Genomic DNA, 25,750 nt, shown 5'->3' with positions numbered 1-25,750 from the left:
ATATCAGAACATAATGTTAATACAATTTCACGACATTATGTGAACATAATAGCAAGAATATATAAGTTAAATGACTTTCGATATTTTTTACATAGATTTAGACATTTTCACTCAAAAATAGATTATTATATGACTTGTTTATGGATCTAAAAACATTTAGTCGTAGTTTTAAGGGGAAATACACAATATATTAATTGGAATTTAACAAATAAAATGTATTATTTATATTAATATAAAATAACTGATATTTTCCATATATTTTTTAGTTATTTTTCTGGCGTACAACACACATAATTTTCAGATAATGTACTTCCATTATGTTCATACATTATAATTTTTAGAAATAGCACGATTACATTAAAAATATGTTAGTTACATTTGAGACACACATTATTTAGATATCAAATGCCGCTTGGGAACGGCTTATAGAATATTCAAATTTAAATTTTGTCAGTTGGCAACAGTACTTTCACTGAAATAATCGAAATAATCTTTTTAACTGTGCTCGAATACTTTGTGAAACTTGCGAATGTCACGAATAATAGCAATTTGTAAATATTCAAAATGTTTGCGAAATATTGTGATTATTTTTAAGATTTTGCGAATCTTGTGAATATTTTAAGATAATTTTCTAATAAGTTATTTAGATTTGTCCTCGGAACCCGGTTATCAATGCAGAGACAGCGGAAGATGCATGGCAGATGGGAAATTTTCAGGGTTTATTCCGAATAGTAGCAAATATTCGGAATAGTTGACAAAAAATTTGGAAAAGCGAATAAAATTTTGCTTCATTGTATTTTCTCTTGCGTGAATAATGTTTTTCATAAAAAAATATTTTCTTATCGTAACAATTTCTCCTTGGTAAACTTTATAAACTCTTATAGACTCAATGCAAAAGTTTTCCCCCCCAATAATTCCCTTCACACCTTTTGCTTGAGCACCAGCAAAACTGTATTATGGACATTGGGGGATTTGTAGCAAAGCCCCTAGGATGGTACAGAGAGGATGGGTCAGGGTAGAATATTTAGGTTTTTATGCGAAATGTAGCTCTATGGGGTACTTTATCCACTGGTTGCCATAAGAACCCTTCTCGTGTTGAGAATTATGTATGCGTAGAAGAAATATTCACTTTGAATAAAGGATTCAATGTTCATAGAGACGAAAGAGAAAGAGAAAAAAAAGCCTTAAAAGTCCCTTGATCCCCAAGGTAGATTTCCATGGAGTCGGTATTTTTGGGGGTTTCTGGTGCGCTTGAAGAAATTCTCAAAATTAAATATTTTCCACTGATAGAATATTGTACATCTTTCTTGACAGAGGTAAGTTGGATGGAAGATACTCTCACCATCGATATTTACTTCCTCTCACCCCCCCCTCCCCCCGGGGGGCGCACCAAGTGATGCGAAATTTAATAAAATGCCAAAGGCGGAGGATGTCGACAAAACACAAAGAATTTCCCAAAGTACTTAAAATTTAATCACCAACCATGTCATGCAAGGTATTTCTTCGAGAACCTGGGATTCACGGCATGTCATCCTCCAGAAATTCTATGGCATTTTAATATTTCAATATTCACCGAATGATTTTTCAATTTCCAGGGAAATGGCTAATGGTACGCATGACATTGTCTCTCAATACACCTTCATCAGTCTCATAATACATAAGTAGGGCACCATGGGAATTTTGCCACGAACAACTCCCATCCAAAATCTTGGAGACTTGCGTCACTTTTGCCAAAACTTCTGCCCGATTTTTCCTATTCTCCCAGACCTCTGACATGCTCCCACGAGAGGTGATATACATTTGTTACCGCCTGGGAGCAAATTCTCCTATTGACAATTGAAAAATGAATTTGGGTTGGGGTACAAAATGAGGGACTTCTGGTGCGAGCTAAGCATCTTCTGCTTTGGTTGAATTATTCAAGGAATGTCTGATTCCTCAATATGTCACTTCTTTCTTAAAGATACGTACAATCAAAGTATAGGACATTTGCAAATTGGATACTATCACGATGGGAGAAGATTTACTTCAATTCACTTATTACAATTAAATGAAACTAAATTAAATGGAATTTTAATTAAGATTTTATATCTTAAGCTTTATGCCATTATAAACTTAAAGCGTTGTGGCAGATATCCAATTGAGTTCTCAGAAATCAAATAATATGAATATTTTAAAACATAAAAATACGAAAATCAATATTACGCGGATCATCCTTCAAATCCTGAATCCTGCTTATACAGATTTAAAGACTTAAAATATTTTATTAAATAAATAAAATACAAGCGATGACAACATTTTCAAGAAAGTATATAAAATATTAAAGTAAGTTTAGGTGGTTTCTGGTAATTCAATCACGTGGAGAATATCGTGCATACCCAAGGAGCATTTATCGCCATAAATGAGTAGAGATGTATGATATCTATACGAAAGTAATGGCGAAGACTTTACAAATTTTTCTATAATACCGTATAAAAGAGGCCCATATTCGGGCAAATGGGGAATTTTTATATCCGAAATATGACCATTTTTTATTTTATACTTAATCACGTCATCCTGTATGGTAAAATGTATTGATTATGTCTAAATAAAATATAATCACTCTGTAATACCCAGGGGCATGGCATTTCCTATGATTACCATATGTTTCTATCGAGCCGAAAAAACTTTTGAGTTTATTAGCTTTTTTCTGTCATTCTAGAATGAGTTAGCAAAAAATGCTAATTTAAAATAAAAGCCAGTTTAATAACGAAGAAGCAACTGAAAACCCTAAATTGTCAACCTACGTAGTTTTGAAGATATCTCGTGAAATCTGTACGAAAACAGAGAAAAAATTACACTAAAACCAGTCGGATATTTCAGACCTAATGTCACCCCCTGGTAATACCAATATTATAAATATCGACTGAAGAACTGTCATTTATTTTCCATTTGTATTAAATATTTTGCTTAAATATTTTCCTCAAATGAATAATTATTTATATTTGTCGATTCAGTCACATTTTCTGTGCCTCGTGCACTTTTATCGTGTATGAAAGTTTAATGCAGTGACTGTTTTCCGTTAGGGGATCAAATATGAGTGAACAAAATTTTATTCCGGACATGAAATTCTTAAGGGAAAGCTGTGAAATTAAAAAAAAAACAAAATTGAATAAATTTATTGCTTTTTACATTACATGATTTAAAAAACTTATGGTTCTCAGATTTTTTACTGCGTGTATATTGATATAATGAAGCCCTTTAAACACTAATCTGGAGAAATATCATTGCACTGCAATGTTTTGTGGATAATTTTTCGATTAATTTGGGTATGGCTTAGCCAATTTTTTGAATTTTTCTATACCATAATTTTTTTTTTCGTTCCGATAAAATAAAATCAAGATATTGTAATCCGAATAAGTAAGAAAAGCAGAAATTAAAACATCTTTATATATTTTAGTGATTATGATTACAAAATGTCGTACGTCATATATACATTGTAGACTTCTTACATCAATAATATCACTACATAATAAAAAACGTCAAAACACTTGATTATTATGCTTTTCATGAACTTTTTCTGCATTCTGGGCATGCTTTCTGGAATTTGATTTCACGACAAATGATCTGGAAGGTGTTTTAATGCTTGTACTTTCGCTACACAGCAATTAAAGAAAGAAAATATTAGTCCTCACAAACGAAGTATTAATTTACAATTTTTCCTTCAATAACTTTTTGATCCCTTCTTACTATTGTACCCAACTATACAGCACACGTTGGGACACTTCAAACCTCACTTTTTTCACAAATTTTTACTCGAAAATAAAGCTTTGCTTAGTAAACAAAGCAGAATTTGACAATGTGGCAGCGTCATATAGAAAGAACACAAGTTGTATACAAGTTGTCTCCTTTACGGAACAAATATAACTAGAAAAATCAAAACATGATGTACATACAATTTCACGATATTATGTGAATATAACAACAAGAATATGTAAGATAAATGACTTTAGATATTTTCAACATAGATTTAGACATTTTCACTCAAAAATAGATTACATTATGACTTTTTTATGGATCTAAAAACATTTAGTCGTAATTTTAATGGGAAATACCAATATTTTAAATGGAATTTATCAAATAAAATGTATTATTCTAGTAAATAGTAAATAACTGTTTTTTTCTTTACATTTTTTAGTTAAGTCATTTTTCTGGCATACAACGCACATAATTTTCAGATAATATATCTCGAGTATATTCATACATTATATTTTTTAGAAATAGCTAGATTATGTTGGTTATATATATTGGTTATATTTGAGACATCTTTTAGATATCATATGTCGCTTGGGTTGTTTATAAATTATTCTAAACCAAGATCAAGATCTTTAATCTCTCAAATGTTTTCGAATCCTAAAATATAAGACACAAACCGTGTGGATATCAAGATTTGCAATTCTGAAACCAATATTTCAAGATTTGAAAACGTCAAATTTCTTGTTTTCGCGACCTTTCGGTTAGTGTGGAAAATCATGAAATCTTGGTTCTTAGCTAAGACAATTTAAGTTCCATAAATGTTTCGCGTCAGAATATAAAATCTTGATCTCGGAAATATTTGACAGATTGAAATTTTGATCTTAATTCTGGTCTCACAGAATTGAGTCCATCCAATATGTAATTCCTTATCGACTTAAAAAATTGTTGATCGTATGCATTTTCTGTAAATATTAAATAATTATTTTGAATCTTGAATGATTTGTATTCATTAGGTACTCCGGGTCAAAATTCCGAATCTAATATTCTGAAAACCAAAATTCCGAACTCGTCAAAACCTCGAAAACCCAAATCCCGGAAAACCAAAAATATTGAATGAGCCAAAATCCTAAAAGTCAAAATCTGAAATAGGTCGAAATCCTGAAGTTAAATTTTGGGATATTATTATTTTTGCTTGAAGGAGAAAAAGGATTTTTTTTTGTGTTTTGGGAAACCATTAGTCACACTTATTCGAGTACAGGGAAATTTTCAGAAAATTTCCCTGTGCTTTGCCCCAATAAGCAAATGAGGAGCTTTGTCAATTTATCAAAGAATTCTGGCTTCGGTATTCAAAGCACGGTATACAAAGCATGGAAACTTTGCCCTACTGTGTTTCGCTAGATGGACTTGTTATTGCTTGTTCGCTTTTATTAATAGAATTTATGCTGTGTATTAGCCGGTGAAATGGTGATATGCTCCTTTACTCAACACAAATAAATCTTAAATTACGCCGATAATTTTATTTATATTGCAAGTGTTTCAGCGACAATACCTATACGACAATGGCTGATGCAAGTGTCGTATGCTAAATTCAAAGCTATGGGCTATGGGGTTTATAGAAAAGATATTGCAGTACTTCTTAATTGGCTGTTTATATAAATATCATTAATATTAATTCTCTTATCTCTCAGTAAATAGCTTAAGAGAATCTCAGCGAAGTAAACAAATTGTCATGCCGACCAAAACAGAAATAGCCAGTCTTCTGACGAAATGCCATGCTGTATGCCTCGTGAAAGAGGCTGGTGTGGAGCAGTATCGAGACAAAATCTCGCAAGTATTAGCATCACGGACTAACTCTGTGTGATTAAAGTGTAATTAGCATTGTCGTGTCACTTGTAGATGCTCAAAATTAATTATTAATCGCAAGAGTTAATTAAATTAATCATTTTCCACTGGTAGCTCTGGGGGGAATAAAAGCACATTTTCACTATAATGTGCCTTCAGTGACAGTGAAACTTTTGTCTTCATGATGAAATTTACCAGAATTTGTGTGCAGAGACTCAATTTACTTGTATTGCTTCTAAGTGGAGTGAGTGTGACTTGTGATGCGTCTAATCTTAGTGGATGGGTCTTGTATCAAATCTATCCACGCTCCTTCATGGACAGTGATGGTGATGGAGTTGGTGACCTCAGAGGAATCACGTCTAAATTGCCATATCTCAAAGAAACTGGAATTAATGCCACTTGGCTCAGTCCCATCTTTCAGTCACCGATGGTGGATTTTGGTTACGACATCTCAGATTTTACCACCATTCAGCCCGAATACGGTACAATGGAGGACTTTGAGGACTTACTTAAAGAGGCAAAACGTCTCGGTCTTAAAGTTATTCTGGACTTTGTGCCAAATCATACAAGTGACAACCACGAGTGGTTTATAAATTCGGTGAATCGTGTTTCAGGCTATGAGGATTACTATGTGTGGCATGATGGTCATGTGGACGCCAATGGAGAACCGCAACCGCCCAATAATTGGGTGTCTGTGTTCTATGGTTCAGCCTGGACGTGGAATGAATTTCGACGACAATTCTATCTGCATCAGTTTACGAGGGAACAGCCCGACTTGAATTTCCGCAATCCTGAAGTTGTGGAGGAAATGGACCGCATTTTGCTGTTTTGGTTGGAAAAAGGGGTGGATGGTTTCCGTATTGATGCTGTGAATCATCTCTTTGAAGTTGAGGATTTTAGAGACGAACCACTAACCAATACGGAATTCGATTCTAAATCTTATTCCTACACCCACCACTACTACACAAAAGACTTGGTAAAGAAATTTTGTCAAATGGGGGGCTTCTCAGTAGCAATATTTTTGTTTCATGTTTTTTTTTCAGACTTTAAGTACTGAAAAAATAAATATATTTACGATTTCTTTTCGTTTTGTTAGTTTTCCAATAAAAAACTAACTATCTAAATTTTAAAATCTTGTCAGAAATTCGTCTAATAGATGGCGCTAGATAAAGCGATACACACGACTCTTCGTTATCCGGCTGACTGGGGGACAAAATGACATTTAGGTTTTTTGAATGATCAACGGTTTTTATATTTTGTGCTGTGTGAATTTATTTTCTGTCTGACAAGGAGCAAGAGAATTTTCTTCATGGTGTGCTTATGTTTCATTTTTTTTATCACAATTATGTATTAAAAACTTCGATACAATGATAATAATACTTTAATTCACACTTGAGAAACTTCATGTTTAGTAAAAATGATTTTGAATACATCAACCGCCAGTGTTTGACAGCTGTCACCCGGATAACGAAGTGCCGGATAACGAAGAGCCGTGTGTAACTGTTTTACCGTTCAAATCCTTGTCAGCATGCAATTTTAGACTTTAAAACGGCTCAACATAATTTGCTATCACAAATTCGTTAGAGTTCTTCAAGTTTTAAATCATAAAAAGAAGTTACACTGTGCGAAAGAATCCCGATCGAAAAAGTTTTAAACCTCAGAATTACCTTTATCAGTACGTTTTTATAGCTACTTTACTGTACTGAATAGGGGTGACAAAGTGTCCAATCATTACCAGTTCACGGACAATTTAACTCGATTGATAAGTCACTCCACTGAGAGAAATACGAAAAAGTTAAAATAACATTCCGGAAATGTTAATTTTACCCTGCAGTATTGATCCGAAATCGGTGTAAATATTATGCTTTTTAGGTGTATTAGGGGTTAGAGTTACCCTTTTTCATATTAATTTTACCCTTAAACAGGTGTAAAATTGACATTATAAAATGTTGATATATTTTTACACCTAAAAAGTGTCAAAGTTATGACGAAAAAAAGTTAATCGCACCCTCGTTTTTTTCTCAGTGTCAAAAGATCTTCTAAAATAGCGTAGAAGTATAACATTTCATTTTCAAGTAAAAATCATTTATCGGTCCAAAATTGTTCATAACCAGTTCCTAATCGATTAGAATCGGTGCAGATTTGTCAGAAATTCCAAGACCTTTCGAAAGAACTCAAAAACGATCCGATTTGGTTGAGAAATACTCTCTCTAGAACCTTCAAACTTTTAATCTTGAAAAATTGCTATTACGAATGATTCAAGGGCATTGCCGCATATACATTTACTCTATTTAAGAATTTTGCAAAGATTCTTTTCTCCAGAAATCCTTTTATTAAAAGCGATCTCTTGGGGTAAAAAGTAACAAAAGGTATGGGGCAAAAAGTAACAAAAAGCTAAGTAATTTCTAATGTCTCACGGTGAAAAGAAACGTCTTTGCCATGTTTCGCTGCTTTGAAAAGCGCTTTTTTCGTTCAGATAGAGAAAACGATATTTTGCAAAGGTGTAGATGAATAAATTTCCTATGAAAATATGTCGTCTAGGTATTTTTTTTTCAAATATACGGAAACTGGTAATGAAGCGAATCAAAATGTGATAATACCCCATGCCTGGTAGTGTTTGCCTCAGCATTTTTGAGAATGGTTACAAAATTGCCTTATAGGAAACGTCTCGATAAAAGTATTTCCTTACAAAATAGAGAAAAATGACTTTCACAAGGTTGTAGAGCGGTAAATTTTCTATAAAACTGCGCTAGTTAGATATTTCTGAGGTGCTCGAGTAACTTATGCACTGAGAAAAATTCGAAAAAGTTAAAATAACATTCCGGAAATCTTTATTTACCCTGCAGTATTAATCCGAAATCGGTATAAGGTGTAAATATTATGGTTTTTAGGTCTATTATGGGTTAAAGTTACCCTTTTTAATGTTAATTTTACCCTTAAAAAGGTGTAAAATTAACATTAAAAAATGTTAATATATTTTTACACCTAAAAAGTGTTAAAGTTATGAGGAAAAAAAAGTTAATCGAACCCCCGTTTTTTCTCAGTGTGGAAAAATAAAATATCCGTTTTGTGACTTTTTGCCCCAGTCTTCCCTAAAGATTCTGAGAAGACCTCTTAAATTTCATAAAGAGACAATTAAAATATTTTAATGCCACTTTCGTGTCGATGTTTCAATTTATCGCACTCCGTATTAAAGCTTGAAAGCTACGAGATGATTTACCACTGGCGTAATCTCTTGGATGACTTCAAAGAGAAGAACGGTGGTGATGACAGAATCATGCTGACCGAAGCTTATGCCAATATATCATTCACAATGAAGTGGTATGGATCGAGTGATGGCAGACAGCATGGAGCCCATATCCCCTTCAATTTTCTTCTGATCACCGATCTCAATGGCAACTCCACAGCCAGGGATTTCCTCTATGCCATCTCTAAGTGGATGATTTATAAGCCTCTCGATTCCACGCCAAATTGGGTGGTAAGTTGACACTTTTATTGAGGATATTTGGCACTTTGCCATAAGGACCATCATTTTCTTCATGGCATTCCTTTCAGCTGGGAAATCACGATCAACCGAGAGTTGCCAGCAGATTTGGGCGAGAGCGTGTAGATGCTCTCAATACCTTACTCCTCACCCTACCTGGTATCAGTGTGACATACAATGGAGAGGAAATTGGCATGGAGGACAATACGGAGATTTCTTGGGATGATACTAGGGATCCAGCTGCTTGCAATACTAATTCATCTCTTTTCATGAAATTCACACGTGACCCCGAAAGGACACCTTTTCAGTGGAGCTCAGATGTGAATGCAGGATTTTCATCTGGCGCCAGCACGTGGCTACCAATCCACCCAAACTACCGCACCGTCAACCTGGAGCGACAGAAGTCGAGTGAAAGAAGTCACTACAGTGTCTACAGGGCTCTCACGGATTTGAGACGCCACCCCACGATGATTTACGGTGACTTCACTCCGGTGGCAGTGAACGACAATATTCTGGCTTACACGCGAGAACTAAATGACCATCACTTATTTGTTGTCGTCATAAATTTATCGGATCAGGAAGAGACGGTAAATCTTGCGAGAATTTTCCACCGATTGCCGGCTAAATTGCGCATTGTAACAGCCGCCTCACACTCCCACTATCGATCGGGGTAAGTTCATCACACGACAAAATCTCATTTTCACCCTCTTCTAAATGCAGTTGACAAAACGAGCTTTGGTTTGAATTTAAATATAAATGCATCTTGACAGCTGTCAAGAGCGTTTAACTTGACATTTGAGCATGAAATTCTAATGGCAGGTTCAACTTATTGACAAGCATGTACAGACTAGTTTCATACTCCCAAAATCTGGTTGGATTTAATAATTTTAAATATTCTGTATTAAATATTAATAAAACGGAATATTTGAAAGATATAAAATTGCAAAAAAGTCTATACTAATTAGGATTTAAGTAAAACCAGTTAATTGATGCAAGGACTGTAGGACTAAAAAGCAATGTTAACAAAATAAATTACTAAAATTAATTATTATTTATTAATTATTTATTAAATTTAACAATAAGTGTGCTTGAAAATGTGCCGATTTTCGGATTTTTATTATGGTGCTATCACACTAGGATTTTTCACGTTTTAATTTTAAATTCAATTGAGCCAATTGAGCATTAAAATTTCTAGAATTTACTTGAAAATTCTCACAGCCAGGACACATTTTGCAAGAAATTTGCTCAATTTTAAATAGTGTCGCGAGATTTTTGATTGTGAATAACTCCGGAACATGTGTGATAGTACTTAAAATGGGTCCCGGTCAAAATCTCGAAAGCCAAAATCCCGAAAGCCAAAATCCCGAACGCCAAAATCCCGAAAGCCAAAATCCCGAATGGGCCAAAATCCCGAAAGCCAAAATCCCGAATTCTTAAAAGTGTCAGAGCTACTCCCGCGATTTCACTCGCGCTTGCTGGAGGCAAAGGGAAATCTTCTGTGTCTTGGAAAATTATTCTAAACATTTTCCTCCATATAATTTCATCCCTTTCAGGATTTTAAAAATTCGGGATTTTGGCTTTCGGGATTTCGGCTTTCGGGATTTTGGCTTTCGGGATTATGGCTGCCACCGCTTAAAATGTATTATAAGTCACTTATCTGTTATCTTAGGGCTATTGCAGCGACTCTCGTACAGTCTTATTGAAAATCTGTATGAAGTCGTCCCAACTCCCAACTGAGATTTCTTAACACAACAATTTCCTTCGTATGGCTTTGGAGGAACTTAATAAATTACTCCTGATACTTAAACTTCACTTCATGCAAGTTTATCACTAAAACCAGGGGCATGACATTTCCTATGTTTCTCATATGTTTCTAGCGAGCCGAAAAAACTTTTTAGTTTATTAGCTGTTTTCTGTCATTGTAGAATGGATTAGAAAAAAATTCTGATACAAAATAAAAACCAAATTAATAACGAAGAGGCAACCGAAAACCCTAAATTGGAAACCTACGTAGTTTTGGAGATATCTCGTGAAATGTGTACGAAAACAAGGGAAAAAATACACTAAAACCGGTCGCATTTTTCAGAGCTAATGTCACCCCCCTGACTAAAACACTGTACTTATCTTATTTTTTGGCCACAAATAATATTAACTACGACTAAATAAATTTAACAAGAATAATTTTCTTCAAAATACTACTTATTTTACTGCAATAAAATTGAAACTATTGAGCAATTTTAACATTTTAATTTGCTGAATTCATATTAATTTGAGCAACCACATTTATGCTATTTTAACATATTTAAACAGGTTTTTTTGGACCAAGTACTACTTTTTATTAATAAATAAGTGAAGATCTATCAATTCAATTGGTTTTTAGTGCAAAATAACGCATAGGAACAAATCATCTGAAAATTAAATTGAATTTACAAATTGAAAGAATCCTAGTGTGATAGCACGGTTACGTTTCCTGAAATCAGCAAAAAGCAATTCCTCCAATTCTTCTATACGGAATATGGAAAAATTTTGTCAGGTTGAGAAACAACATTCTTATGACGAGATTTTTACAAGATCCAGGTGGACATTTTGCAAATCGTTTTTGTGAGAATAGAAATCAACATTCTTATAAAAAGGAAGGAATTAAAGATGCTATTCCAATGAAAATGAACGAGTCTTTTTAGCACTTTACTGTTCTCAAGTGCTTCTGCATTATCGACTTTTCTTTGTGTTTGCTCATGTCACGACACAATTATTGTTGAAAACAGTTAAGATAAGAACCACTACCTAGAAAAGTCGATAATGCAGAAGTACTTGAGAACAGTAAAGTGCTAAGACAACATATTCCTTTTTAATTGGAATAGGACCATAAAGAGGTAAATAAATTCTAGCTTCTAACACTTCATATTTTTCCCTTATTCCTTCAATGTATCCGACTTGTGGCAATATATTTTGATAAGGGAAGAGCACCTCCGATCGGAGTGTTAAGACATGCTCGATATTTAGTTGATAATATAAGCCTCAAAATATAATTTGGTATTTTTGTGTATGCTCTTCGGTATATTAGTGATCCACTTAACTACTATACTGTGCATTTGAATTTAATTCTTTTTTAATAAATTAATAAAAAATAGATGTGATTGCAATTATGTAGGGGAAAGTGCTCTCCCTTCAAACGTTCATGCCTTTGAATAATGTGAATTTCTTTTGTTTTTCATAAGAGATTTACACTATATCATTACTGAATTATCAAACAATTGATGATAAGACAACTAATATTTAATATAAATGTGTAAGTGTCTTAGGAAAACTAAAAGAAAATTCATATTATTCAAAGGCATGAACGTTCGAAGGGAGAGTACTTTCCCCTACTCTGTACCTCGGATCGTAATAAATTTAATCAGATGTTTCGCGGAAAATTTGTTTTATTCTCACTGCATTCTTGTGAGAGTTCAATGGGAAAAATTAGCAAATAATTTTTGAAAATTCATTTGAATTGATGCAACATTATGGTAATAACCTGACAATCCCAGGAACACTGCCGATCGCTGGTACTCTTCCCTTGGATAATAATAAGTCCCACATTACCTGAAAAGAAAAAAGAGTTAAATTAAATAAGGAATATAGAAAAAATATAAAATGTTTAAAAGTAGAGTGTCAGCGAAGCCTGAAAAACTTTTCCCATCATTCAATATTTTTGTATTGTACCACAGATTACTATATTCCTGGATAGTAGGTAGAGATTTTCGTGTCTCATAGTAGTGCAAACAAACCAACTAAAAGTGCACGCAGGAATGATGCGATTTGATGCTGAGGAATGAAAATGTAAGATTTAAGTCAAAAGTGAGCAAGAACCGTTTGAAACCGAACAAACGTTAAATGAAACTTGTACGTCAATGGTCAAAACGCTACCTGGGAAAATTTATTTTGACGTTTATTCGGTTTCAAACGGTTCTTGCTCACCTCTGATTTAAGTGATTTTCAGTCTTGAGAATATCAAGATTCAAGGGTACGACGTCTTTATTCGTACTTTTATTCACTTTCTTTGCACTACTATGGGACACAAAAATGTCTACCTACTATCCAGGAATATAGTAATCCGTGACTGGACAGAATTATATTTATTTGCTTTATGAAATGGTTTTAAAGAACAGTAGGTGTATGAAACAATACCACTCTCTCCTATTTTACGACTTTCAATATATCTCCTCGTTTTCTAAATAGATTTGTATTGAATTAAATATTTAAAGCTGAGTTTTATAACTGTAGGGGAAGTGTACCAAATTCCGAAAGGGCAAAGAAGTATGAGAATGAAGGTGTCCGAAATAGACCACCAAAGCTATGTCTACATTTTTATTCATTTTAAACTGTTTTAAGAATGATTTTAGATAATACAAAAATTAGAGACTATCTACAAGGTTTCAAGCAACATTCCTGAGAGAGTAACAAAAAAGACAATTAGGGTAAGTGTGCCAAATTCCGTCATAGTTGCATGCAAGCATCAAAGTCTCAAGTTTGAAATGTAATATTTTAAATACAAATTGATTTTTTTATTCTTTCTTTTGTAAGAGTGTTGCTTGGAACCTTGTAAAGAGTTTACTAAAATCATTCTTAATACATTCTAAAATGAATAAAAATGTAGACATGGCTTTGGTGCCCTATTTCGGCCACCTTCATTCTCATAGTTCCTTTCCCTTCGGGTTTTCTTCCAATATCTTTTTCACGTCATCTCGTTTGTCGAACATTTTTTGATATTCTTTTGCATTGTATAATCTGTAGAGTACGTAAAATCTAAAAGTTCATGGAAATTCGAGGAACAAAAAAGGTGGTCGGAATTGCAAGCTGGCCGGAATTTGGCACACTTATCCTAGTAATAAAAATATACCATTTCAAATTTAAAACCTTGGCGCTTGCATGCAGCTATGCCGAAATTTGGCACATTTACCCTATCTTGGCTTGTGATAGAGGCCAGAGAAATTTAGAAAATCGATAATCCTCAGTTTAAGCTCTAACATTCATTATTGTTAATCATTTTTATTTGTTTCATAAATATGATATAAATTTAAGCACTTGCATGTTTCTAAAATCAATTGTTTTGACTGTTAAATAATCATTTTATTGTGCAGTGACCAAATTCTGCGCACGAGTAATCTAACGATGTATAGATATGACGCCTTGGTGGCAACATCGAATGGAAATTCACCCAAAGTCGCAATCATACTCTGTGTCTTGTCCATCCTTGCTGTGTTATGCTACTAAAAACTTCCAATTCAATTAAACTTTAAGACGAAGTGCGATGATGAGAAAAGAATGAAGAACGCTTGAAGTAATGTTTCTCTTAATAACTGGATTAAAATTATGAATTTTAATTGCAATTTCTCATTTTTCTTTCATTTCATCGTTTGTTTTTCTTATGCTCTCTCTTCCTATCAACTTCTTGGCAACAGTGACACATTTTCATCGCATTATGCAAATCTTCAACCCTCGGACTGTTTTGTTGCAACAGAATCATCAGAGGAGGACAGATCTCATCCTCGGTCAGCCTGGTCAGAGTGCCTGAAGGAAGTCCTTCAAGTAGCCATTCTTCTGATAACGATCGTCATTCTAAATAACTATCTCAATTGGCACTATTTACCTAAATGCCTGTGACTCATATTATGAGCATGATGAGCCTCGTAGGAGATATCGGCTATTGATTTCTCCACTTTATGGCCACTTGTAATTTACTGTCATCGCGAAATATACAAGCTCTATCTGTTGAGATAAGAGCCAAGTTGAATTTGAAAGGCCCTCATCCTAATTTCATTAGTTGGCAATGTGGTAGCAACACGAATGGACACTTTATTAATCTGACCGAATAATAAAATGTACAAGTTAATTATTTTTGTCTTTTTCTGCACAATTTACATCTCATCACCTGCTCAAGTTGAAGTTCGCCGAGAATACAGCAAACAGTGGTACGAGCACGCGACTTTTTATCAGGTAACTAATCAATCTGATCTGGTCACTAGAAAATGTTAGTGGCATTTTCAATAAACTCGTGATTTATTTGAAAATGACTGAAGTGTTTTGTCATATTGTTATGAAACTTTTTTTTATTTTTGCCTATTGTGCAATAACTTGAGATCTTATCGTTTCTCACATTTTGTTTGAATAGAAAAAGAACCCTGATTATCTTCAAGAGGAAGTGATTGTTTAATGAGAATTCTCTGTTTATTGCTGGCTAGCAAGAATAAGTTTTTGGCCTCAATTACCTTGTCATTCATTTCAGTATTTATTTAATTGCTACTTCTTTCTGTCTGCGAAAGCCGATCAGCTCCAGCTATAACAAGTTTAAATGCTTTTAACAAGAACCGATACAACTTTTATGACGAATTAATGCGTAATAAATTTTCAGAATTTTTCTCTAATAACAAGTTGGGTAATACGAAATTATTTATTTATTGCCATAATTTATCGTGTGGATTTATAGGTCAGTTAGTTAGAAATAGTAATTTCGGATCAGTGGGGACCCCTCCATAAATCATCTTCGATTTAGATAAAATTGACTATAAACCTAGAAAGTCTGTGAAACAATCTTAAAGGTTATTTGAAAAATAAATCCGAAAACTATCAACTTGTTAAAAAAAATCTAAAAGATTTCCTTAAAGCAAAGACAAGGGAACTCCAGATTTTAGCAAAAATAGAGTTCGTGAGATTGTGAGATCAAGCCAAAAAATTTGCAAGATGGGCAAAGTGTCCCAGGAAGGGAATTCTGTAACGCTCTGACAATGCCATATGACAAATTGGATTCGAATCTTAGGAGAGCTTTTTCGAAAATGCGATTCTGTAGCCATGACATTGCCATTTCAGCTCACGTGGCATTGTCAGAAGTCACATATTTGAGATTTCTGGCAATTCAAATGACAATGAATTTTGTTAAACAAATCAACCAAGACGTACTGTATTTTCATAAAATCATCAAGTAAAGGGATTTCATTAAAAATTCAATGAAGTGAATTTTCGAACTCATATGATATGACACATAAAGCTCAAATGGCATTGTCAGGTTTAGAACTCACGCGTGACAATGTCACGAAAATTATAGAATTCCCCTAGAGGTTTTAAGAAGTGTTCGAACTCGTGACTTAGATGCTATACTCCAAAATTACTTTCGCATCATTTATCGTTTGTCGGTTCTAAACCGATTTAAACCGATTCACAATATCCCTCAAAATATTTCTCAAAATATACTTCAAGAGTAATTTGATTGAATTTCGTATAAAAATTAATTATCGATTGTGAACCGCTTCATTATCGGTTCAAAACCGATTGAACCCGATTCAGTTTTGTCGGAAATTTCAAGGGAAATTTCCAATTCATGAACCCACTCGCCTGATAAATACGCTCTCTAGAGCTTTTTCTTATCTTTTCATGTTAATATGATTATGATTATGCCCTAAAAATACTTCCGCATCATTTACCGTTTACCGGTTCTCAACCGATTTGAACTGATCCAGAAATCACTCAAAAAATCCCGTAAATGTTTTAAGAATAATGTAATTGATTTTCGAAGAAAAAATACTTATCGCTTCATTACCGGTAAATTACCGGTTCATATTCGATTGAAATCGGCTGAAGTTTATCAGAAATTTGGTTTAGAAATACACTCTCCAAAGCCTTTTTAACCTTTGACCTTGAAAACCCGTTGTTAGGAATGATTCAATCGTATTTTCGTTTAATAACGAAATATCCGCCTGGATGATTTCTAAAACATATTCAAAAATTAAAGAAATCGCACCACGTGTTTTCGAACAATCCCAAAAGAAACAAGGTTTTGAAGCGGAAGGGGATGGGTAGGGAGACAATAAGGGGCATGATAATGGTCCCGGAATTGATTTATAAGGGGTTCCCTGGAGATCCCAAGTCTCTATCTTTAACTGTTTGCACTCTGGGAGTGGTAACGGCCCAACGGACAAACAGCGTGACAAAGGGATTATAGGAGAAAGTAATCTGCCTTTGAATGCGACAGCCTTTGAATATTTCAGTTTTTCTCTTATTTCTAAAAGCAAAAATTCTATTTTGTGAAATATAGTTAATAGTATTAACTATTTTCTATTAACTTTGATTAAGAAAATGGAATTTTATTTTTGGGAAATAAGAGAAAAATTGAAGCATTTAAAAGTTGCCGCGTTCAAAGGCAGGCCACTTTCCCCTATATAGTGCTCTCTCTTTGAAGTTCGAGCAGTAAAAAGTGTCAGTTTGAATATCTTAAACGGTTTTGTAGAACTTTTAGATCAAGAGAATTTCATGAAATCAAAAGTCGCACCCCATTCTTTCTCAAACGTTTTGTCTATTGTAGTCTTTCGCACTCTTCTTCTTCTTTTGAATATCAAAAAAATTCAATTTGGTTCAATCCAAATTCGAATGCGATAGTATAGGATCGATTTATGCAAAACCTTTTGGAAAGGGATGTAAATTTTCATTTCATGAAACGTTTTTGATCTCTAAAATGTGTAGGAGAGACCGGGGTAGTATTAGCCACGGTTAGAATTAGATAGTAGAATGTTTCAGTTTGCCTTAGAAGGAATATTAAGGAAACCAATTTTTATTTGAGGGAAATACTTCTCTTTCTATAAAATATTTATCAGCCTGATACAAACATTTTTTTACGAATTAAGGTAAAGTACCCTCACTCGACTGGGGTCCTCAATTCGACCGGTGTCATTTTGTCATTAGTTCGTATAATTCATGGAATAATTAACCTATTAATGTTAGATCATACGCAAAAATACTATAACAAATATAAATAAATTGAATAAATAAATCTACCGGTCGAGCGAGGACACTTTATCTTATACGTAATGAAAAATTTCATTTGCCGGGTTCAGAACTAATAAAGATAAATATATTAGTATATTAAATATAGTCGTAGTCCAAACCAAATATTGTCTATACACGAAAATGACTAGAGTTCACATTCTTTGTTACTAAATATTTTCAAAAGTTTAAAGTTAAAAACGATTCTGGAAAGAGTACTTCTGAACCGATTTGGCCAAGTTTGGATTTGTCGGAAAGGGGTCCCAGTCAAAATCCCGAAAGCGAAAATTTCGAACGCCAAAATCCCGAATGTGCTAAAATCCAATGTTTTGGGAAATTATTCTATAGATTATCCTTAATATAATTTCAGCCCTTTCAGGATATTAAACATTCGGTATTTAGGCTTTCGGGATTTAGGCTGTGGTTTTGAAGTGGTACTAAATCGATATTAAACCAGTTTTGAATTGAGAAGTTTCTTTGAAGAATTTACTAGTGTATCTTATTTTCAACGAAACAAAATGCAAGCCCTGGTAGGGCTCACTTTAATAAAATAACACGATTTAAAGAAGAATTTGAGAACTAAATTTGCCTACAATTTTGCACTCCCGGAGAACGAACCGTTCATGGCGACTGATTATGACTCACTGAAGATTGAGGATAGTTACCTAAGAATAAGAGCTCCAAAGCAACCTTTCATCATCCATACGGGGATGGTAGAGATAGGCTGGTCGTTACAAGAGAATAACGAATTTTGGGATATGGCCGTCGACTGGGATTGAAATGTGTCGAATTAGCCGTATCTGCAATAACGATCCTTGTTAGAAAATTAAAAAAAATACTATTACTTTTTGCTGGTTAATCCGTTTTGTCCGAATCAAAGAAAAGCTTACGAACAGCATTGTAAGGATAAAGTCACCAGCATCTACGGTGAGTAACACCAAAAAATACCGCTTTTTAACGGTTTGAATTACTCGTTTATTTTAGAAACAACCCTTCTAGGTAAAGAAAATGATTATTCCATTAACATATAATTGTGACTAAGGCATGGTTCTAATGCAATAAATGACATATTGATTTTTGTAAGTAAGTGCGTCACCCTACCTATCAATTACTATCCTCTTCAATTTGCTGATGGAATTGAGAACCTATTTACTTTCTTCGAACATCTAAATTATAGGCTATATGCACATGATATATTGAGCATATGCCTGGTACATCAATAAATAATGTTACAATTGCGTGTCATATTTCTTCTATTTCTTGACAAAGTCATAAGAACTACCACAATAGTCATATAATTTTCAATTAATCTATTCAAATTGATATGCTAGAGTGTTCTTAATAGAGCATAACTTTAACAAGGAGAAGGATTTAAGTAAATATACAAGGTGTTATTGATCGAGTTATCAAGAAAGTAAAAGTATTTTAGTACTTTGCAAAACTTTATACTTTTATTTCTGAATTGTAGGTCTACCCCAGATCTTTCAAAGACACCAACGGGGATGGTGTGGGTGATTTGCAGGGGATTACATCGAAATTGGAATACCTTAAGAGCATCGGGATCAATGCCATTTGGTTGAGTCCGTGCTTTCAATCACCAATGGTTGACAATGGGTACGACGTGTCGGATTTTAAGGCAATTCACGATGAATTCGGCACAATGGCTGATTACGAGGAAATGATAAGTGTGGCCAATGATTTAGGAATCAAAATCATGCTGGATTTTGTGCCAAATCACTCGAGTGACAAACACGAATGGTTTGAGAAGTCTGTGAAGCGGGAAGAACCCTATACAGACTTCTACGTGTGGCACGATGGCCGTGAGGATGAGCAGGGAAATCACCTTCCGCCAAATAATTGGGTTTCTGTATTTGGGGGGCCGGCATGGACATGGGTTGAGGAGAGGGGTCAATACTATTTGCATCAGTTCTATCCCCAACAACCGGATTTGAACTATCGGAATCCACTAGTGCTGGAGGAGATGAAGGAAGTGTTGATATTTTGGTTGGAACGTGGGGCAGCTGGCTTTCGTCTGGATGCCATTAATCATATGTTTGAGAGTCCTGGATTGGAGGATGAACCACTGTCGGGATGGGGAGAACCTGGGTCATATGACTATCTAAATCATATCCATACGAAAGACTTGATGGACACATATGGAGTAGTTGAGCAATTCAGGAGGGTTGTGGATGATTTTGCAGCCGAACACGGTACTGATGCAAAAATCTTAATGACGGAAGCATATGCTAATCTCACATTCACCATGATGTACTATGAGTCTGAGTCAGGTGTTCAGCGTGCTCATATGCCTTTTAACTTTGGCCTCATTAACGATGTGCACTGGGACACTTCGGTGCGGCGGATTAAGGAGAAAATTGACGAATGGCTCGATAACATGCCATCAGGGAACACCCCAAATTGGGTGGCAGGAAGTCATGACCATTCTCGCATTGCCAGTCGCCTTGGTGCTGAAAGGATCGGCCTCATGAACACCCTCGTTCTCACTCTGCCCGGCACAAGTATCACGTACTACGGCGAGGAAATAGGAATGTTCGATTTCCGCGATTTTGACTTCTGGGACAGTCGTGACCCCAACAGGACTCCAATGCAGTGGGACGACACGGCTTTTGCAGGATTCACCAGTGGCTCAAAAACCTGGCTACCTGTTCATCCTGGCTATGTGACCAGGAATGTACAGCAGCAAACCAGTCAGAAACTCAGCCATCTCAAGCACTACACCAAACTTTCAGAACTCAGGAAGGAGGATACTTTCGCCCATGGAGATTTTCTTTTGAAAATCCTGGGGGAGAGAGTTCTTGGATACTTGAGATTCCTACCCGGACATCCTACCTACGCTGTAGTCCTCAACTACCACAACCAAGAAGAAATTGTCGATTTGTCTGTCTTTGCATCACTTCCTGACACTCTGGAGGTCATAGCATCTCCGGTGGAATCTAAACATTTGTCAGGGTAAGTTTGACTCAATACGGCTTTCGGGTTTTAACCTAAACCTATTTCCAAAAAATCGTTTTAGGAAGTCTATGTTGTTGCAACATTTTGGATATTTCCTACATTTTGTTTAATTGGAAAATCTTTCGGAAAGTGGAATGGCAAAGCGTCCCAGGCTTTGCAAACTGCTCGAACTCGAAAATATACATCAGTTCAGGAGTAATTTAATTGAATTTCGTATATAAATTAGTAATCATTTATGAATTGGTTCATTACTGGTTCAAAACCGATTGAAACCGATTCGGTTTTGTCGGAAATTCCAAGACGTTTTCATCGTGCCGAAACATGATCCCATTCGCCAGATAAATGCGCCCTCTAGAGCCCTTTTTAACCTTTAACCTTGAAAAACCGTTATTAGTAATGATTTAAGGGTATTTTCGCACATGGTTAATTTAATATTGTCCGCTTGGGTAATCCGTAAAACATATCCAGTAAAGAAAAAAATCGCATGATGTGCTTTCCAGTAATACCAAAAAACATGGTTTTGTAGGGGACAGGGAGGGGTAGGGGAAGATGAGGAGTACGTTAACGATCTTTGAGTCTATTTATAGGAAGGGGTCCCCTGATAGTCAGAGGTCGCTACTTCTTACCGTTTGGCCTCTAGAGGTAGCGAGTAGCGACAGCCGGAACAAATGGACAAACGGACAGACGGACCAACGGACAGACCGATAGACGCACAGACGGACAAATAGCGTGACGACATTTCTCAGTGTTATATCCACTTTGAAATGTGTAATGGAAGTTGAGCAGTCGGGTTTTCAGCGGGAAGTAGATATAGCTGGAAATAGTCATCATCAGAGATGATCGATTCCAGTCAGAAGGCAAAGAGGCGGATATTGTCGTTTAGCCATTGATGATTAAAGAGTGAAAACGCGGTAAAAGTAGTTCCTCAAATAAAATCTTTTATTTCCCTCGTCACTGGACATTTCACTCAGAAATCGTTTTAAACGCGAGGATTTGTTAAGAAAAGGTGTTTACGGAAAATGGAAAGTGGAAATTGGGAGAGGGATGAAAAAATCAAGAGACTATATATACTTCTCACTCCGTAGAGTTCGAGCAGTAAAATAATTCGGATGCGTCGATACAAAACGGTTGAGTTATGCACTAAATCGATTATCTGAGCTTTTTAAGCTTATTTTTTACTAATATTTTCGTATTTAATGAAGTGAATGACTGGAATCCACTACATTTTGGGACAGGTGTGATTTCTTATAATCACACCTATTTCGATATCATTTTGATATTTAAGGGGTAACATCTACTAGAACGTTCAAAATTAACGGTCATTTTTTGAATATATTTTGTGCCTTTGCTATTAAAAGGATCAATGTGAACTTTTCAGAGATTATTACATACGGCTTGAGGGATTCCAGTCAAAATGCAGAACGCCAAAGCCATGATTTTTTGAAAATCTTATAGCTACTTCCACGATTTCAATAAACCGCTAATTTTAAGTATTACAGTAGATGTTACTCCTTAAGGGGTTACATAGGTCAGGAAGACAAATATAAGAGCATATTTTTCCTATTTTTCTTTAATTAACTAAAAAAATGTAAATCAAGATCTTAAGCACATAAAAGCACAATATGTTAACTATATTTTCTGAAATTTTCATTAAAAAACTTTAAAAATTCAGCCATTGAGATGCGATTTTTGAACCCTTTTCGTAGATAGAGCAGATATATCAGAAACCAAATATTTCCTAATAACAGATGATTTAAAATCATACGGGATTTAAAATCATAAGAGATTAAAAAAATTGCATTTTAGAAGATTTTTATATAAAAATCAACAATTTTAAACATATTTTACAAAAAGTTTCGTCTTGTAAGGTAATTTGTATTCAAGGAAATAAAAAATCATTCTTCAAAATACAAGTTCAACTCATCCAATAGGAGCTATTTTGCTTTTTTTGTTTTTAATTGTATGAATTTACTCTGAGCAATTGTGAATACCGAAAAGTAAGTTTCGTAAAAGATTGTAATTTTGAAATTTAAATATTAGAACATATAGTTTAAATATTGTACTTTTACGCGCTTAGGAGATAAAACAATTTTTTTTTGGAAAAATATGATTTAGAAAGATATGAAGTTTCTCAAGCTACGGGACCAACATAACTCCTTAAGTTATTTATGCCTCACAGAACTAGAGTAACCTATTTTTATAGAAAAAAATGGAACACTTAACTTTTTTCATAAGAAAATTAATTTAAATGTATTTATTTGTTAAAATTATAATGAGTAAAAATGTAAATAACAAAAAAATACAAAAGGAAATTGATAGAGGAATATTTCCAGCCACTTTGTCTTCAGTACTCGCTCCAAAAAATCGATTATTTGGTTATCAATGGTGTTGATAAGTTTGAAAATTTATAGGCAATTGAAACCGCTTTGAATAGGTTTCAGATTCAATGAACAGCAATAAATATCAATGAATTATTTTGGGAAATTCCATAGTAATTCTTTCATTTCAGTATGGAAAGTATTTAAGCTTCTGGCTTAAGTTGATTTATAAAGTGGTTAAAATCAATTATTGTTACACATCTAGATTTAGATTTATTCAATATATTGCTTTTGAGCTTGCACTCTTGAAAGCTTAATACACAAAAAAATTCCAGAGATACATATAAATAATAAACAAATAAATAAATAAATGAATGTGGTCAGGAAGTATTCTATTGCGTCTGAGTGTTGGTGACCAACCTACTCCAGAGTAAAACGGTGGAAAACTCCTTCTCAGGTTGTATAAGCCATCTGCATCATTAAAGAGAAAAAAAATCTTCCTGACCAGAAAACGAGAAAAAAAATCAAAGTAAGAAAGCAAGACTACTAAAAATAAATATTTGGGGAAAATTTACAGACTTTTTGAACTGTTGTGAATTTGAGCATTTTGAAAGTTAGGGCCCAGATAGGCTAAGCGCACACATAGATTTAGGCTGATCCTTGAGAATTTTTAACCTGTAAAATTTAACAGTAAAGGTTTATCCGAAACTGTCATACACTGAAGGTTTAGAATCATCGATTAGTAGTCTTTTTCATAAATTTCCTTTATCTAATCCTTTACTGTGAAATTTTCCAGGCTAAATATTCTCTAAGATCAGCCTGAGGCTATTTGGGCCCCTAGGCTTTTACACTTGGATTCGTATCCTGTTTTATTTATTCCTGCAAAGAAAAAAACAATATTTTGCAAAATTGTTTGTAAAAGTTTGTGAATTCTTTCTAGGGACTTACAAATTCTTGTAAATCATATAAGCGACTAAAAAGTTCGTAAAAGTTCGTACTTTTTTTTCATAAACATTGTTTGTAAAATGATCACTTTATTCTTTTACAAACTAAAAATTACCAAACAAGTGACAAAATTTCGCACACCTTATATTGTTTGTTTAATAATAATAATAATAATAATAATAACAATAAGAATAAGTGCTTGTAAAAGAGCAATAAATACTCGTCACGTGATCATGCAACGAACAATGTTTGTGGAAAAACTACAAACATTTACAAACTTACTTGTGGGTTGTAAGATTTAGAAACATTTTGTAAGTTACCAGGAATTCACAAACATTTACACACAATTTGACGAAATATGTCTTCTTTTGTGTGGGGATGTCGTAGTGTAATTGGTAAGAGCACCAGCTGTTGGGAGTGTTTCAAATGAAGCACCTCTGAAATAGGGTTTTTTATTGTATTTCTAAATGGTACTGGACCTCACCTTAATATAATTTCGCATAATAAACCAATTACATTTATGATACGTTAAGATAAGAGTCGAGCACTCAATGAATCAAGTGATACAGCAGTCGGTCTATGATGCCAGTGTCCTGGGTTCGAATCCCCTTTAGGTCACCAGAAATTTTTCTAATGTTAAAAGTGTTCCAGTGACCTTCACTGCACTCGATTCTACAGGCATGGGACTGATAACGCCCCTATACCTGTGTAAGAAAAAAATAATAATTCGTATCTAGAAATCTTCTTGAGGAAAGGTCTAAATTCCTTTCAGGGGGATGACATTAGCTCTGAAAAAATGCGACCGGTTTTAGTGTAATTTTATCCCTGTTTTCGTACACATTTCACGAGATATCTCCAAAACTACGTAAGTTGTCAATTTAGGGTTTTCGGTTGCCTCTTCGTTATTAAATTGGCTTTTATTTTGTATTAGTAGTTTTTGCTAATTCATTTTACAATGACAGAAAACAGTTAATAAACTCAAAAGTTTTTTCGGCTCGCAAGAAACATATGGGAAACATAGGAAATATCATGTCCCTGGTTTCTCTTTGGAACGTTGTGCCACTATAAGATAAGGCTCCCCTTTTTCAAAAGTACCCGAATTCAAAGGTATCCTACTTCCGCTTGAAATATTTTGAGATACATCAAAGACTTTGTAATCCAAAAGCCGTACAATACAGCCTACATAATGGCCCAGTATATCAATAAAGCTTATATTTTATTTATTCTCCAATAGGGCTAACTTCCTGTTGTTCAATTTTCTCCCTCTTCCAGAAATATCATCAGCATTGGCAACGTGACATTGGGACCCTATGACGCATTGGTACTAAAAGCATCTGGTAATCTTCTATCACCGGCGATAAGTCTGCTGTTGCTCGTATTTGTAAAAATATTGATTTGTTGATAAAGAATTGGGGGGGAAAAAAAGAGTGTTATATATCTGTATTTTAGTGCAATAAAATGAACAATGGGCTATCAAGATGTGTACTATAGTCCCAAAATTTGAGAATGAACCTTTTTTAATCTCAATTGTGCAATTGTGTTATATCTCTGAAAAACAATTGATTGTCAATGGAATTAATCGCATTGATTGATGAACAAGGTGATTAATCGTAATTGGATATGAGATATTAATGACTGGGGCTTACAAGGGAAGTAATCA

At 34.4% G+C, this 25,750-nt stretch overlaps 3 protein-coding genes across 7 annotated transcripts in view; 2 read left to right on the top strand and 1 right to left on the bottom strand.

Moving 5' to 3' along the window:
* The window catches only part of LOC129806015 (dual specificity calcium/calmodulin-dependent 3',5'-cyclic nucleotide phosphodiesterase 1-like), a 455,456-nt gene that overhangs the window by 71,523 nt on the left and 358,183 nt on the right, over positions 1 to 25,750 (bottom strand). The window lies entirely within an intron of this gene.
* LOC129806016 (maltase 2-like) lies at positions 5,486 to 14,936 on the top strand. 3 transcript variants are annotated; one of them, XR_008752142.1, is made up of 5 exons: positions 5,701 to 6,550; positions 8,771 to 9,052; positions 9,130 to 9,728; positions 14,182 to 14,381; positions 14,503 to 14,569. XR_008752142.1 is itself a non-coding variant. In XM_055854310.1 (4 exons), exons 1-4 carry the CDS (start codon positions 5,756 to 5,758, stop codon positions 14,702 to 14,704), a joined length of 1,878 nt encoding a protein of 625 aa, XP_055710285.1. In that variant the 5' UTR covers positions 5,486 to 5,755; the 3' UTR covers positions 14,705 to 14,936. The 3 variants fall into 3 exon arrangements, 2 of the variants coding, with proteins under 2 accessions (XP_055710285.1, XP_055710286.1); XM_055854310.1 differs by lacking the exon at positions 14,182 to 14,381 and having other exon boundaries at positions 5,486 to 6,550; positions 14,503 to 14,936; XM_055854311.1 differs by lacking the exon at positions 14,503 to 14,569 and having other exon boundaries at positions 14,182 to 14,430.
* LOC129806019 (alpha-glucosidase-like) lies at positions 14,863 to 25,597 on the top strand. The gene is made up of 3 exons (XM_055854314.1): positions 14,863 to 15,037; positions 19,323 to 20,824; positions 25,363 to 25,597. The coding sequence occupies exons 1-3, from the start codon at positions 14,921 to 14,923 to the stop codon at positions 25,490 to 25,492; spliced, it is 1,749 nt and encodes a 582-aa protein (XP_055710289.1). The 5' UTR covers positions 14,863 to 14,920; the 3' UTR covers positions 25,493 to 25,597.

This window comes from Phlebotomus papatasi, chromosome 3, assembly GCF_024763615.1.
Source record: "Phlebotomus papatasi isolate M1 chromosome 3, Ppap_2.1, whole genome shotgun sequence".
Lineage (NCBI taxonomy): Eukaryota > Metazoa > Arthropoda > Insecta > Diptera > Psychodidae > Phlebotomus > Phlebotomus papatasi.
This window is presented reverse-complemented; position numbering and strand designations above follow the sequence as displayed.